Source organism: Aphis gossypii, chromosome 2 (genome assembly GCF_020184175.1).
Source record: "Aphis gossypii isolate Hap1 chromosome 2, ASM2018417v2, whole genome shotgun sequence".
Taxonomy (NCBI): domain Eukaryota; kingdom Metazoa; phylum Arthropoda; class Insecta; order Hemiptera; family Aphididae; genus Aphis; species Aphis gossypii.
In genome coordinates this window covers 11793299-11811582 of record NC_065531.1, presented here as the reverse complement: position 1 = coordinate 11811582, position 18284 = coordinate 11793299, and the positions used below count along the sequence as shown (strand labels likewise).

The 18284-nt window shown below is 32.8% G+C and overlaps 1 protein-coding gene across 2 annotated transcripts in view; it reads left to right on the top strand.

Annotated features, from left to right (window-relative positions):
• LOC114126172 (zinc finger protein 521) overlaps positions 1–18284 on the top strand; it is a 113485-nt gene that overhangs the window by 12939 nt on the left and 82262 nt on the right. For both annotated transcript variants that reach the window (XM_050199676.1, XM_050199675.1), the window contains exons 2-3: positions 2231–2296; positions 16169–16318. In XM_050199676.1, coding sequence (XP_050055633.1) covers positions 2275–2296; positions 16169–16318 — 172 coding nt within the window. In that variant the 5' untranslated portion in view covers positions 2231–2274. The remainder of the gene's footprint in view (positions 1–2230; positions 2297–16168; positions 16319–18284) is intronic.

The window sequence follows — 18284 nt, the reverse complement described above, 5'->3', positions numbered from 1 at the left end:
CACGCGCAATAGTCGCGATCGAAATCCCATCGCAGTTATTCCCCTTTGGATTAAAATAATACCATTTTACCCCCCCGTGGTACACAAGCCATCGTATTATTATTGTTAGGTAATATAAAATTCACCTCCGACAAAATAATGCATTGTCACCATACTACTTATAATATTGATTGATTTGAAATTTTCGTCTTCACTTAATATAGTTATAGTTATTATAAACTTATAATTCATCGTTATGACGTAATGTCTTAGGTTTACGCTTGTATTATAAAAAATTATATTTTAAATCTGATAACATTTTATGATCTCTTAATCAATTACTGAGCTAGTGGTCATATATTGAATCACAAACGTAGATAACCCTATTAACGATTTATCTACTAATTTATTGATTATGTACAGGACGTACAGGTTTTGATTCACTTGATGTTTAATTGTTTTATAAAATCTAATCTTTAATATGTTAAATTATATTACTACAATATTTTTTTTTATTATAGCATGTATGTAAACCGTGCAAGTAGGTACATAATATGTTTAAATTATAAATACACAATGTAGTAAAATATACAATATGCAAGATAGTAAAATTCGACTCGTGTTTTTTGATTACCGATATTGGTGACATTCATTCGTTTACAGCTATAATAATAATGACCTAATTAATACATTAAACGAGGTCAGTGCATTTAAGGCTTACCCAATAATAGTGTTACTCCACGAGAATAGGAAACAATAACATCAGAATAAATATTTAACATGACGTAATATGCATATAATTAAAATATTATGCGATCAACTGCAAATAAATTGAAATTTTAAAATTCATTCGTGTTATAGTGTTATGTTCAATGATTATATTTTTATTCATTTTTCGTATATATTTGAGCAAAATACACCATAAATAATGTATATTGTGTATCTAATGTATATTTTGATGACCTTTAAGCAGTCATAAAATCACTTATACTTTAAATTATAGTATTTTGAAGACATGGTAAGAATACCACTTTATAGAAAATGTTAAGTTGACATTTAATTGAATCGAAATATATAATAGTATGTGCCTACTATACATAGTCTTTTTTAAATTTTAAGAGTTTTGAATAAGAATATTTTAGTTTTAATTACTAATTAGGAGTATATAATTAATAATATTTACTACTCATAATTACAACTTTAATAGATACTATGTTTTAAATTTTAGCTCTTGTTTGTGAATGATCCTGTTTGTACAAATATATGATTTTTTTTTAAATATAAATATTATATAATTGACAAAGATGTGTGTAATATTATGCAGCTAAATGCATTAGTTTTATTTTAAATATGGGGTTATAAAAATATCGAATTTAATAAAATAAAATAAATTAAAAATAATTATATGTTTGTAACTAGTTATATACCTAACCTATGTTATTAAAAGTATCTATGTGACTATTTGTATAATCAATAATGTAAAATAATATTCAATAGTAAATATGGATATATAAACATTTGAATAATGATAATAAAAATATTTACCTTTTATATAAACATGTATAGGTTAAATAATAATACGTAGTAATTGATATTAGAATATTATAATATTATAAAGACAATAATAAAAGGTTGGAAAGTACCTATTGGTTCGGCTGACAGTTGATCAAGTTAACAGCTTATTAGTTTTGTCAGTTATTTTCAAAATGAGTTCATTCATATTTAAAATAATTATTAAAAAAAGAATTATCATTCTTAAATGATTTTATTTTAATTATTATATTAAATTTATTTTTTCGTTTTCTATAAAATTTTAAGTAGGTATTCATTTAAATTATCATATTTATGTTTTTATCTAGTGTGCATGTAGGTGTTTGGTGTTGAATAATGACTATTTTAATAACTTATTTCGATAAGACGGCTGACCACATTTTTTTTTGTTTAATATTATACATTACAATGAAATAAAAAAATAACACTAAAAATTATTTAGATTTTAATAATTTTTTTTAAATAGAGTAGGAGTGAATTTAAAATAATGTATGTTTATAATTATCAATATTTATGTATGCATATATATTATTTATGTCAGATGGCTGGCGGAAACGTAATATATAGTCATGTATTAGATAAGACTATTTTCTGACGCTTTTCCATTATTACTCTTACTCTTGTTATAATATATTGTCATATTTATAACAGACGTAACATATATATATTACATTTATATATTATAATATGTGTATTTTAGATGGAAATCTTGACGCGGAAGATGTACTCGACGACGAAGATCTCATGCCACCGTTATCTCCTACAGGTGAGTAAAAACAAAAACCTACGAGTAAAATAAGAAACTAAACAAAAATCATAAAAACATCGATTTTTCACACTCTTTTTAGCTTCTCGTGTATAATATAAACGTATGCACACACATACACGCGCACACGTCGTTTTATCTTCTATTTTCGCTGGTAGGTCATAGGTATATATACAAGTATACTTTATATATACATGTATATAGGTTTTCGTCCCAACAGAACATATATGTGAATAAAATCCCAGGATTTTCGAGTCACTCCCGCAGGTGCTAGGGGGATTTTTGGTGTCCCTAGGGCCCGGCCGTAACGAAGAAACGAGGTGCAGGAAAACCCCTTTTGCAATTTCCACTACTACAGGCCACGTCCGCCGTGAGCCCGGCACGACGACGCGAGGTTGCATTTCAACTAAATTGGCCGCTTTTCACGCGGTATTTCCACGGTTCATATACGTGTTTCATTATGCCAATGGGAACGGTTTGTTCTTCCCGTCCTTCCACGTATCCCGCTATCAATGCCGAACCCCCTTACTCATCACGCACGAACTCCCAGACTATCTCTTTCTTTCCCGTCTCTCCCCACTTATTATATTTTGTAGTCTGTCCATCCGATGCTCTTTCAGCTATTTACTGTACAGCTCACACTCTTTCACTATAGTTCTCTATCTATAATTTATTTTGTACGTACTCCTTCACTCTCTCTTTCTTTTTCTTTTCATGGTTATTTTTGTTTTACAGGTATATGTTATAAAGGTTAAATTAAGGTACAGTAAAAAATATATATCCATTAAAATTCCATTTAAACGATTTTCATAATATTTTTTCTATCGTTTATTACGGGAGGGGAAATATGTGTATATAAACCCAGACTTGGTGTAATATTATCTCTGAATGATGTATATGTATAATATATATAAAAGGAGTGGCAGAGATAGAGTGGTAGAAAAAGACCGAAAGAGAGATAAACCGAGTGTCAGTAGTGAGAGAAAGGAAGTAAGAGTGATAGTGAGGGAGAGGGAGAAGACAGAGAAAGATGCCATTTCAATTACAGAACGAAGAGATAAGAAGAAAAAGAGGGAAAAAACACCGGGACGGCGTCGCGGGGTAGAGAAACTTACCTTTTATGCGAGGGGGTTATGGTTCTCGAGGGGTTTGCCGACTAATCAGAGTTTTTCTTGTGCGCGTTTTCTCTTTTTCTCGGGTACCCTTACGGCACATACAGCAGCAGTGTAAAACGACTTGGCGGCGGGCAAGTCAATATTAGGTATGCGCCTTGTGGTATCCCCCGGGGGCATAGTGCCCCGCTTTCGGCGCCTGATTAATTGCATCCCACAGACTCGAAAAACAAGTTTTATGCCTTCTTCACCCCTTTCATCATGAAATCTATTACGGTTTTAAATATATATTTGTGTGGTTGTTATAAACGTTTTTCTTTATACACGGATGTTAAATAGTATTAGTTTCGTTTGACTTTAGATCCCTGGGTTATTTAGTTGTTCAATCTAAAAATTAAATAATAAAAACAATATTTAACTACATTGACATATTTTTTGTTGTAAATCATAATGATTATTATACCAATAAAATATAAAACCTTTGCCTTCTCATAAAAGTTATAAATATTTTCAAAAAGTTATAGGTAAATATAAATATTATATAGTTGACAATAAACAGTGCTACGGTAGTATATCTATACAGCGTATTAAAAAAAATGAATTCAGAGTGTTTAAAAAAAAATATAACACACGCGTGTTAAGTATTTTAAGTTCTTAAGTATAGGTATACAGTAAAATATTGTATGCATTTTTAAGTGTACATACTTTATAATATAATGATGGATAGAGATTCTGCTGAAAATTATAAAATAGTTTATGTTTCTGTATATTTTATGGACTGAATTATGTGGTACATTGATACATATTTTTAAAAATAATTAAAGTTAAAATAATTGTATATATGTGCCTAGTAGAAGCAGTTTATTTATCTTTAATAATAAAGCATTATGGCAATCGGTGGCCTTAAAATCCTTTTTAGTTTTTTTGGCTTTACAAGAAAAAAATTTATCTACACATAATTTATAGCAAGGGGGGGGGGAGAGGAAAGTTAAGCGAGACGACCCCGCTTATTCCGCAACAGTAGTTTTTTATGCCTGAACGGGTTGAAGCTAGTAGGACCCATTGCCGTCGTGTCAGCTGTTTTCTGATAAACGATTTTTGTTGTTATTCTTGTTTAATTGTGTTTGCTCATAAAATAATCTTGTACATTTTCATAAATCAAAATGTTATAAGTATTTTTCGACTGCTGCTTACTGATTCCACAACCATTGGCAAATTAATCAAATATCAGAAATATTTTCTTGTAATACATTACAATGGTCTTTTTATAATTTTATTTTAAATATATATCAGTTTTTTGGGGAATTAACTATCAGATTATATTATATTATATTAATTATATTTCAAATTAAATCTATATATTTTATAAAAAAATATTTGTGATAAATATTATTTTTGTTTCAATATTTATTTATTTTGAATTTTAACACTCCATGCAGTTTTAAACAGATATTACTACAGAAATTATACTATGATTTCATTCTTTGCCGTTAAATATATCACACTTCACTAACGTAAAAATACACACGTATTATAGGTTATCATATTATATGAAACATATTTCATAACATTTTTAATTATTATCATTATATAATTAAGGTTAGTAATATTTAAATACAATTTTTTTCTTGACGATTTCGGTACTTTATTATAAACACTAAATATAGAGTTATTTAAATAAATTAAATAATGGTTAAGAGTGTTAAAAAATGAGTTTTGCACAGTGAAGCATTATTATAAAAATGAATTTGAATTTGGAACAATATTACAATTAGATTTAAATTAATTTAAGTATTTATATGTATATTGTATGTTGCATGATTTAACAAATTATTTTATTATATTGCTTTGATATTTTATTGTTTAAGATTGGTGGTTCGATATTTGTTTATGTTTCTGAAATCTAAATTATTAAAAAAATAATTTTGAACTATTTTTTAATAAAGTGAATCGCGTTTCGTTTACTTTCTTATCATGTTACATTATAGCATAACAGTAAGATAAATGCTAATTTCCAATAAAATATTATGCTGACGTATTTTAATAATAATACAATTATACTGACGCGGCGCTTTGATTAGGCAATTTAGGTACACTACTTTCACGGGTTAAGGATCTGGGTATTTTATAAAAATGGTTTGTAATACATCAAAGTATGATTATACGCTCGTAAGTGAATTAGTATAAATAAGGTGAAATAGTATATAATAATATAATAATATAGTTTAATAACACAACTAAAAGCAATTTTAGGTAACTGATGAAATATAATAGTTCGTACGGTAATAATTTTTATTTTTAACGGAAAAATTGGAATATACTTATTAATAGTTTTTATTTTTTTAAATATATAAAACATTGTTATTAAAATGAATGAACTATCTATATTTATTATATTACATATTATAATTAAATAGTTTTTATAATAGCTATACCAGCACTATACCAGCTTCACATTGGCTTTTGTCCGAGTTTCTAGTAATGACAGAAATTACGATAAAGTAATATAATTAATTAAATATTTCAAATAGCTGCTTAAAGACTATATAAAAACTATTTAAGATCAATACTATAAAATATATGGAATGGACGTTAATATAGGTCACGTATAAATGCATGAAGGTACGAGATAAATTATCTCTTAAGAAAGTTTCGAAGCAAATACAGATGAAAATATTTAATAGTGTGTTATGTAGTCAAAGTAGCAGGCAAAGTTAATGCTAATGTTAGTTTTAGAAGAAGAGTAAATACGAAAACTACCTAAGGATAATATCAAATATTATCGTAGGGTGATAATATGACTATGATAAACTTAAGACGACGAAATTAATAACATGCATTTATTTAAAATAAAAAAATGGACATAAAACTTTGATTTTAAACATAACCTATATATAATATATAGGTACTTATTATTGAAGTAAAGCTTAATATTAAAATAGATACAAGAATAAACGATTTATCCTTAAAAATCATATATAGAAAAGAAGCATAGTAAAATATAGAAATATTTAATCGAATAAAAATGGAATAACAATTTGGGACGATTTTAAAGTTTTTCATTGGTGAAATTTCTATTTTAGAATTTACTATATTGTAAATAGTACATGGGACATGACGAATTTATAAAACTTATATAATCTATATTTTATTTGGTTAAGATGATAACATTTAATTTTAGAGTTATCGCAATCTATTAATAGTCTGATATCATTCACTATATTTTCTTCGCGAATAAACTCAATTACAAATCAGCATTTGAATTTCGTCAGACGTTCACATAACGAGAACGTTGAAGTACTGCATTACGTACGTTTGAAAATATATACACAATACACGTATATAATGTTATCAGCTGGTACCCTTATTGAGTTTCAGTAGCGTTGTACAAGTATAATGAGTATATTTATAATTAACTGGAACGCATACATAAAATATCATAAAACTGTTTACTGCTTTGTGTAGTATAATACGTATACTTTACCACGGACCCGTATTATAAGTGTACGAATTTTATCTTAAAGTCACAATAGAAGGAAACGAAATCTCCACAGACCACACACACGCACACGCACTTGAAACACATATTATTTATTATATGCGTATACCACAGTACAGGTAAAATGTATACATATATGGTATGCGCGGTTTTCAATTAGTCGATGTCGGGGAATCAACTCGTTTCGCATGCACTCGACGTTGTTATGATAAACCCCTAGTTGGGCGGTGGTGGCGTCTGAAAAAAAATAAAAGCGTCGAGCTTCCGCTGGCGGCAGATATCCTCTCGAGTGACGTAGACGGCGGTGGTGCTGACGGTGGAGAGTCGGGCCAGTCGCGGCGTGTGGCGGGGGGGTGAGGGCGCGCGGCGGCGTCGGGGGACGAGTGTTCGGGCGAGGGCGGGCTGGGCTCGAGTTCGACCGGTGCGAATTCAGAGTTCCGGTGGTGGCGGCGGCGGCGGCGGTGGAGGTCGGTCTCGGGTAGCGAAAGGGGTAGTGGGGGCGGGTAGATAAGCCGAGAGGCCGCCGGCCACCTGGGATTGCCGGCAACTCCATCAGAGTGGCTTAGCGAGGCGCAGCAATTTCCCCAGAGTAACGCTCGCGCTTTCGCTCCCCTCTTCACCGCCATCAGCACCGCCGCCGTCACTAAACCCCTCTCTAACCCACTCGTCCTATACACACACACACACACACCTTACTCGAACACACACATACACGCACATATATACACGTATATACACGCGCGTTTACTAGTACACACACGCACGTGCGCGAGCACCTACGCAAAACCCGCTGCTTGTCACTCTCTCGCCCCCCCAACGGCCCACCACTCTTGAAACCACTAGGAGAATTGATGAGTCCTACATGCACACACGCACACTGCACCGTCTGCACACCGGGTCTCACCCTCCCCGTGCGCTCGTCCACCGGTGGTGCCTTTGCCGGCGGCAAGGGTCGGACGCGCGCTTCATGCATGTGCGACCGAGACGTCTGCTCTTATGCGCCACTGCATCGTTAAACGAGCGGTGTAGGTACCTGCCGAGCGCACGCGCGGGCCGGCCAGCGACACTGTCCTGGTCGCGTGCGATTCGGTCGGGGCAACCGGTTGGTTTTTTCTTTCCGCGATTTCGGCTCGCAGCCGCGTACAGTGGTATATACCTACAATATTATTATGATATACGACTACGACGACTCGACATCGACGGCCGCGTTTATCGGTACCTGACAATAACACGACGTCGTATTACACACGTATTTCCGACGGGCGTGTACGTATATAATGTACGCGTACACGAGACCGCAGTGCGTCGGGCGGTATAAAGTCGGATTGCGGTGTGGCGGCGTTATGGGGAGGGGTGGTCGTCGAACGGCCTCCGGGGTGCCGTTCGCGTATAGAGGTAACCTTCGGAAAACGGTAGCTCGCTGACATATTGGTCTACGGGGGATACGCGTGTGCAACCCCGCGACCGACGGCGGCGGCGGCGGCGGGTAGGAGAGCGCACATCATACTGTCGCCTCCCAGAGGTACCTGCTTACCTCTCCCACCCGCCGCACGGCCGTCTTCCTTATAGTCTTTCTCCCGCTCGTGCACAGCATATAAATATATATATACGAGCGCCCGCACACACACACACATACACACACATATATAAACATATATACACATAGGTATGTAAGTACAACTATATATATATATGCGCGCGTGTCTGTACATGTATATATACATATATATATAGCACGTTATTGTTGTTATCTCGCGTGCACATGGCTTTTGTTTACCGGCTGAACGCCCGAAGGCGTCGAACGTCTCATGGGACGTACCGGCAAGTTTGCATTTTAAAACTACTCCCGGGAGCACTTCTTTCCCACAGCGCGATGCTCTATACGAGTTGTTATATGCGCGTCTTGTAAGGGCCAGTGTGTGTGTGTGTGCGCGCGCACGCGTATATTTATGCGAGAAATGTAATTTATATACCTACGCGAAAACGCGGTCGTAAAATCGTCCTCGGTATACGATATCGGTTTTCGTCGTGTTGGCGAAAAACTGACGATTTAAAAGAGTGATATCTCTTAAACGCGACTCTGACGGACGTTCAATATCTGTTGCCGTGCTTTAGCCGAGCTAGCAATGGTGGTCAGCGACCTGGTAGAGATTCGAAACCAATTATATGTATCGAGCCCCGCGTACGTGCAGCAACCGACTAATCGCACTAAACACAACGATAGCGGGTACCGTATACATCGCGTATAGGCGTATATAACCTAATATAACCTAGGCGTAGAGGCATGCGCAGACTTTGGTCGTAGCTGTAAGTCATGCTGCTGATTAAATGTAGCCCTCAAAAATATATACGCCTTTAAACGATGATGATCATTGCCCCAAGTATGATGACCATTTTTACTACCTACCACAGTTTCTCATATTATATTACCTATAAAATAATAATTGTTTAACTCAACGCGTTCATTGAAAATGATATAATATTAATTTCATAATCTAGCCTCGAATATAGATCATACCGTTTCTTTTTAAAAAGCGTTATTTTGGACTTTACTCACATTATGTCTGCCCACACCCCACAAGGTATTTAAGCGTATATCCTCCACATACCGTTTTCATGTCTACGGTATTACTTTATGATGCTATAATACGCTGTACGAACGTCGATGGCTGACCGACGATACTATGAGTGTCCTCCAATGCGCATGACCGCTGACCAACTTCGACTTTTATTATAATCGTCGACTAGCTTTGCGTCTAAGCTTCAAATCGTCTCGGACATTAAATAAAAACTTGGGTAATGAGGAATGCGTTTCCCGAATATAGTGTAATAATTTTTCGGAAATCATATTTAATAAAAACTACTTTGTTAACGGTGACACAATCTGTAAATCTGTTTACTGTGTATTATACACAAGATAGGTGTATATTATTATGTTGACTGTAACGCAAAACTATATACATTCTTGTACTAAATATATTATCCATATACATTTAGTCACGGGAAATACGAACGCGGGGATTGATTTACACGTTGTTTACACGGATGTACGCGCGTACGACTGGAAACGAAACACTTATATAGAGTAAACGTACGTATTACAAGATTTATTTACTATAAATTACAGTTAGCGCAAAGCCTATGCACCGGAATTAGTGGATTATGCACGCGCCGATATTTCTGATAATATAATATTCTACCTACCTATATATATTTTGTACGGTTTACTGCAGCAAATTACGTACGTTTATTCACAAGTACGCGTCGGTCGGCGACAGGCGGGTTGCGTGATTAGGACCTACATATACGTCATGGTCGCCGACAGTTTGTATGCCGTATACCCCACCTATATAAGCACCGACGTCGTAGCCCGAAGTGTCCGATCTAGCATTATTTGATTGATATGTGTTATTCTCATCGATCATTAAATATTTTATCACCAAGCCTTCGTGTGCAAGTATACGGATGTGTTATGGACGCCATTCGTTTATATTTATGCTCCGAGTGTATAGGTATTCGGCTTGTATGAACACCACCCGCGACTTACGTTTGAAAAAATGATTTTAATAAAAAAAGAGCGCCGTATTTTAATACTGGTAGATTTTTTCCAGAATAAAAGGAAGGTTGTGTTTCATAATCTCGTTGTCGATGTTACTGAAAATACCGGATCAACAGTGCTTCGTGCATATTCGTACACAATATAATTATATGATATTATTAATATTATGTTATAGTATTGCTGTTAAATATGTTTGTAATACAAACGTGAAACGAGTAACATTGATCACGGTGAATGATTGTTATTTTTTTTTCATGATAAGAATTGACTTAAAACATAATCAACTGCAAGTGTGAACAAATTAGAAGAGCTACTCGTATAGTTATCAAACGTGATTATATACATCATTTAAAATTGTATATTTTATACAGAGTTGCTGTGATTTGATTAAATTTATATGAAAATAACGTAACTAATTATTTTTTTTGTTTGTGAAATTTGAAATTGACCGTGAAATTTATAAAAAATACAGTATGAATATGTATAAATTAAATGACTACAAATGACAATACATTGTATACTTGTACAGCTTATTAAAGTATGTCAAAAAAAACTAATTGCATAACTGAATATCATCTGGTAGAGATGAGTAAATTTTTTTTAATAACAGAGACGTTGTTTGCGTAAGCCAAGATTATGCATTCTAAACATATTTGCTTGTTGTACGTAAATAATAATAATATATTGCATGACTAGTGAGTGGTGACTACATTTGAGTGATCGCATAACAGCTGAAAATTATTGTTAGTAGACTTTGGTCTTTGAGTTATGCATGCTAATATTGCTATTTATTCTTAAGATAATACATCGTTATACTTGTAAAACATCAAACTAATTCTGAAAAATGTTGAATATAATCAAATCTATGTACAACCCTATGATAATATATGTAAAGAATAATTTTAATACTTTAACCAATATCCGTGGCAGTACAACATACGTTTCTCAGGATTCATATTATGTAAAATTATGCAACCCACGCAGGGTACAAAGAGAGTAGCAACTAGAGAGATTCCCAGCGTTTGTAGAAAATAGTAGGTACATTTTTTAGCTAGTAAATTACTATATAAATTTTGCTTAAAATAGAAACACACCTTTTAGAAGGTTTTTATTGAACCAGGCATATTACTATTGATGATTTTGTAAAAATATATTGGCCATCGTTTGAATTTTTTAGTAGTTTAAAAAATAATTAAAATTAGGAATTAACCTATTTTTAAAGAGTTTTAGAACTTTAAATTAACTAAATTTTGTTTTGAACAACAATAATTACATTTCGGGAAAAAACTTAATGAAAGTTTTATCGATTTACAATTTTACTTTACAAATATGTTTATCAGTACTGACGGTACACTACGCTTAACAAACAAAAGTATTTTAATAGGATGTATTTTGTTAATTCACTACATCACATTGTGTAAAACATAAGGTATGTATATTTTAAACTTGCACTTTGTTTGTGTATAATTTTATGTACAATTCTATTGATATGTATATATGCTCAAAACAGTACCTTGCAGAAAAGAATGGTTATTTTACTAAAATATATTATATTGTTTAAGTACAATATAATTAATTGTCATTAACTCATGACAATGATGTTACATAACAACGAATTACATAGTACTTATATGTGTATTCAAATTATTTTTAAAACGAAACATTTGAATTTTTTACGGTAGGTTGTAAAAATTCAAATGAATCCAAACAAATTAATAAGACATACAATCATGAATATTATAAATTGATAAAGGGAAAAAATATAATATATACTATGAATATATTGCAAATAGTAACATGTACGTGTACGATTTACAGACACTAACATACGCCAACACAGAGTTACTTTTACAAGCTGCACAAACAATTTTAATTAATTTGCTGTAGGTAATGATTTCGTTTTTTCGTTGTCATTAAGAGCTTTATAAAATAAATAAAACATCATACTTATATAGGTACATTATCATGCGACCCTTTTTATAGTAAAAAATAAAACATTTCGCAATACCGTTTGATCGGAATGGAAAAAAAAATTCGCGTGATCCACGACCGTCGCGGCGTCGTCTGCAGTAGGCGAATATTTGCTTTAGTACGAATACGTATAGAATGCTATCATTTGATGTTATCGTAACCCTCGGTAATAATGAATTATTAACGTGGGGTTTTTTTTTCTCAGCTCTTCGTCGTTTTCGTTTTTCGTCCATCTCCGCTGCGACAAAGTGCATGCAGTACACGTGCAAAGTGCATGCACGACAGATGGCTGTGGTTTACTATATATACCTCGCGATACTATACAGCGACAGCAATGCGAAATGCAATAATATTAACCGATATATATATATACAATCACAATAATTCGAGTAATCGGACAATATAATGGTAGTGACATTCTGGCGCAAATGATAGTGTTCACTGTTATTATTATCGTCATTATCATCGTCGTCATCCCTCCTTCGATGTACAATAATATCGTAGAAAAAAAAATAATAAAATCTGCACCGCATGCACTAGTTGCAGTGCAGCGTTTCGGTATGCAATTACTGGCGGCGGATTCCTTGTATTGGCCATCGGGTCGTCTGCGACTGCAATTTTCCGTATATACGTCGTACAACACCGTTTGCAGTGCACACATTATTATTATTATCATTACGTATATATTGTTTGAGTAAGAGCGATCCGACGAAGAACGCGTGACCGACCGATCAAACCCGTCCACTATCGCACAGTCGCAGTGGGGTGTATGAAATTAAATTATCGGAAATGCCGTTATTTGTGGCAAATACCTATACATAAATGATCATATTATATACCACGCTAAACCGTGTTATTATTTTTTATACTTATAGCAACGGCATAGCACAAATATCGGCATTACGTTGTTATAATCTCATACTATACAAACAGAATGCTTCATTGTCTCGCGCAGCGCTGTTTGTCCGCGCAATGAATATCATATATAAATATTTATTTATATTTTGTAATTAACATATAATAATATATTATTGTGTTAATTATATATTTTTAACAGTCGGCCGTACGTTTTTTATTTCCTTAAACTTGAAATGAAAAATTTAAATCGTAAATCGTTTTCGTGTTCACTGTTTGGAAAATCGGCCGAGATAACCAATTCATAGAGCTAATTTATGTTAATATTTTAAATAAAGATTAATTATGAATTCATATTATGTATGCGAGCGGCCATGCTAGTTTTAAAGTATAAGCAAGAGGTGAGTAATAGAGTGCCTATATATTGTAGTAGGCTGTACGAGGACAAACGGTGCACCATGTATACTGAATATTCGTATATATATATATAGACACACATACACAGACTTGTTTCACTGCAGGGTTCGACGAGGAGGGGGGGATTAAACCCTCTCCGGGATATCGACGCAGCAGCCTCCGTCGATATTGTCGGGGGACCGATAGACCGATGACCTGGACGGCGGTAAATCGGCGAGGATGAACGGTGAGAGTTGAGGGGGGGGACAGATCTAATAACCTGCGGGTACGAGCGACCGCCGTTTAATTGATAAGTCCGGCGGGAAACAAGCGATAATTTATATTGTGGATGTATTGTATATTGTATATATATATATTATATATATATATATATATACACCTACTTTATAGGTATCGAAATTCAGTGTTGTTTTCCCAAGACTTTACACTTTACCAAACCGAAAAATTATGGTTTATGAGGCTGATGAATTTTTTCGTACCTATAAAAATAATGTGTATGAACGCGAGTGTTTCATCAACGCTATACGTATACTATAAAGTATAAAGAGATCATAATATGGGTAAACAAAAATCAATTATTCGCCAGAAATATTTATTGTTTTTTTTTTTTTACATAATTTTCGTTGATGTCATCAAGGACAATAGTTAATGATAAAATGACATACGTCAGGTATAAGCGAAATATTGTGATTTGATTTCGATTCGAATCTGTACATTACGAGTAAATTATATAACATCAACTGAATTAAAACTGAATTCTTGATGATCAACAGGTGGTTAGTAATTGGTCAAATAATATTTTTTATAATATGTTATCGTTATGCGCATTTATGCCAATGAGTGGATCTTGAATATTTTGGATTTAATTTAGCATTCTATGATTGGTAACTAAAATTTATTAGTAGGCATGTTATCAAAAAAATACTATTAGTACACAAATCATAATTTTAATATAAAATAAATGTAATTTTATTTACTTAACATAAATAGTAAATATGAATTATTATACGACTTATTTCCAAAATTGATGTCTGGGAGTCTTAAATATAGTTTAGTATCATTAATTAAACCATAATTACAGATCTTTGTAATTAATTTGACATAGGTACATTTTAATAGTTGTTGACGAGATTGATGGATATTTTTTGAACTATTCAGTTAAATCTAGTTGACAAAATTGGTATCTGTGGGAAAAAATATTTAGTACTTGTATTTGGCGTTCATTTGATATATAATATATATGTTTGAACCTGTTATTTAATGTATACAAAAATAGTATTGGATTGGAAAAAAATTCAAATTATATAGACATTTTATTCTTTTTCACCAAATTTTTAAGTTATTTTACCAAGGTATATAATTATAAATATTATGTATAGCATTATAGTTTATAGGTAATATTATTATCTACATATCATTTGAAACGACAACTTTTTTATGAGGAAAAAGTTAACGATGAATAATGTTTAAGCGAGCGTTTAATGGAGCGATTTTAACAACATTAAGTTTAGGTTTGGTTTGTTAAATACAAAATCTTATTGCGTCTTATTTAATCTGAATACTGCCGACCTCTGTTTATAATCATATTGTATTATTATAGCCCCCTCCCTTTTATATGTCCCGGAAAAATTACTCAGTGAGTTTTAACAAAACAGTTATGTAATATGTTAATTGTTATCCGGTATACTTAATTGTTAGTCATAATTTTGTTGTTTGAATAAAAAATTGATTAGGTATTTACGTACCAAATTAAACAATAATAGCAGGATAATTAACTGTTGATGGTGATTATTTTTGTATATCTAAATTAATAATTTTCAAAAAAATACATATTATGTAACCGACAGAAAATAGAAAGTAATTAATATAGTAATCGTGTTGTTTTAGACGAATTTTTAATTATTCAATACTGAACTTTCTTGTAAACACTAGCAAGTCTGGTTAAAAGTTTTGAAAGTATTAAACAGGTATATTAGTATAACGTTAAAATATTATGTTAGTTACAAGTGTTAAAACATTATATTTTATTTATTTATTTAAATCGACGTGGGTTTTGGATAATATGTTTATATTTTAAATATATTACTAATTTTAATTTTAATCATTTAAAAAAGTTTTACTCATAATTTACAAATAATTATAAAACATAATATTGTTATCCTAGCTACTTTTTGAATTTATAATTTTTTTTTTTTTTTTTGTGAAAGCATAATTGAAAAACAATAAAAAAGATAAATGTAGTCTATAATATCTCCTGAATTAAAATAAAACGATCGCAGTATTTAGTGGATACATTTTCCCACAGTTTTAAGATGTACCTTAATAATTGTGATTGATATTATTTTGGGTTTAGGTGATTTTATTTTTGGTTGCGTTGGGTTATGTTACAATATTTTAATCGTATAAACGGTTTAATGTATACAATGTATATTATTTAATTTATTATTCTTTGTCCACAGGGTCTGGAAGTACGAAAAGCGATGAAGACGAGGGAGATGAGGACGACGAGGAAGAGTGCACCGTTGATGATGACGATGACGACGAAGACGACGACGACGATTTGCAGTCGGTCAGTTCTACTGAGGGATCAAACCACAGTCTGCTTTCCGGTAAATATAATATATTGTACTTTTAAGTAGAAATTTCTCGATCTATATTATGCTTCTTCTTATCGATGCTATAAATACTAAATAATGTTAGTATTTCACACGCCGCACACAAAATCATATTTTATATCAAAATTTGAAAATTTGTATTACTTTCTGTATTGACTTTAAATTATAAAATATGAAGAATGAAAAATATTCAAATTAGCGCTTATCTTACGGTTTGTTGGGCAAGGAGAAAAATGTCCGAATACTGATTTTATTATGACATTAAGTCATAACTTATAATATTATATTGTTTACGTATTTTAGTGTACGCATTGGCACGTGCGACGTTTACAATACCTCGTGTTTCCCGTGTTTGTTTACTCGCGGGAAATTTATAGAATCCGATTAATATAATATAATCATTGTTCATTATCATAATTATTATGGTAAGTTGCTACCTATAATACGTTGTGTAACAATATTATTCCGAATGGAAAGTCGCGTGACACTACCTCAGAGCATTTCACCGTAATGCATTTAATACTATTGACGAAAGCAAGTCTTCGTGGCGACGACTGCCCCCTCCCACTGCCCCCATTACACACTCAACCCTTACACCGTCCCCTCACGCGTACCACCCACCGACGAGCCGTGTCGTCGTCGGAAGCGGAACGGTCGCATCATCGTCGTCAATGGGACGCCGAGCATTGTTAGTCCGGCGGTGGTGTGTGTACCGGAAATAATTACAGCAGCCATGGTCCGCATGAAAACCGACTTTAATCACCTTTTCCAGTCTCAGTACATACATGTCGAGAAAATCAAATATTATCACAAGAGTGAAGAGTAAATAAAATTAATAATAATGTGACGAATGTGTGGTTGGAGTCAAGGGGACTTCCGACGGTCGGTCACCACAACGTATAGCGGACATATACTCACACCACGCGCACAGCTAGAATACTCCATTGATAATATATCCGAGTCAAAGGTACTCATTCTTTTTATGAAATCTGGATTTACTTATTAAAGACAATGCCATATTATGATACCATTCTTAATTCAAACCAAAATCCAAGAGAGAACATCAAAACATAAAGTATACAAATAGATAATAAATATAAATCTCATACGGACTTACGGTGTATTAACAATACGGTATTAAGAAGACTGCTCAACATATTTAAGAAGAGTGGCGTAGATCACTTTATTCATTTCTGGACAATATATTAAAATAATTTTTCTGATTTTTCAATGGCACATAAAATTCCAACATCTTTAGTATAATGTTTTTAGTATCACCGATATGTTCATGATATTTTATCGTGGAACATTCGACGTACAGTTTTAAGGTTGTGCTCATAAAAATATTATTAATTTATGGAATTCGCTACCCCCGTACCTTGCTAAAGGTCGCTAAAAGCTAACATTGTGATAGAAAGAGATGATCAATACCTTCGCATATGACTGGACTTAAAGTGTACGCAATATTTTATTAAAAATATCATTATCATTATCGTTGAACTTTTTCCCTCTCTCGTTGACCTAACTCTCTTTTGTCTTTGTTTAACAGTGTTGGCTCTCAAACATCTCTCTCTCTCTCTCTAGCTCTATCTCTGTTTCTCTATATCTGTTATTAGTCCATCACTTTATAGGTTTAGGTTATATTCGGTAATTCCCAATTCCGCATTACTCGATTCCGCACAAAATGCATTTGCGGCGTTGCCGATTGTACTTAAAAAAAATTATTTTAGACATAAAAATGATGGATATTAATATTAATATTATATATTATCGGTTTTTTCCCAAATACTATCTTATCTGAATAGTCTGCAGTGTATTACATATTATTTTGTTTTATCTGAACTCATCAGTTACCTGTTCGAAGCCCGTTCGTGCGTATATTGCGATCGCATTATCGTGTTTTACTGTTTGTAGACATTTCGTGTTATATATGATATTACCTATTATCGAATTGCGCCGC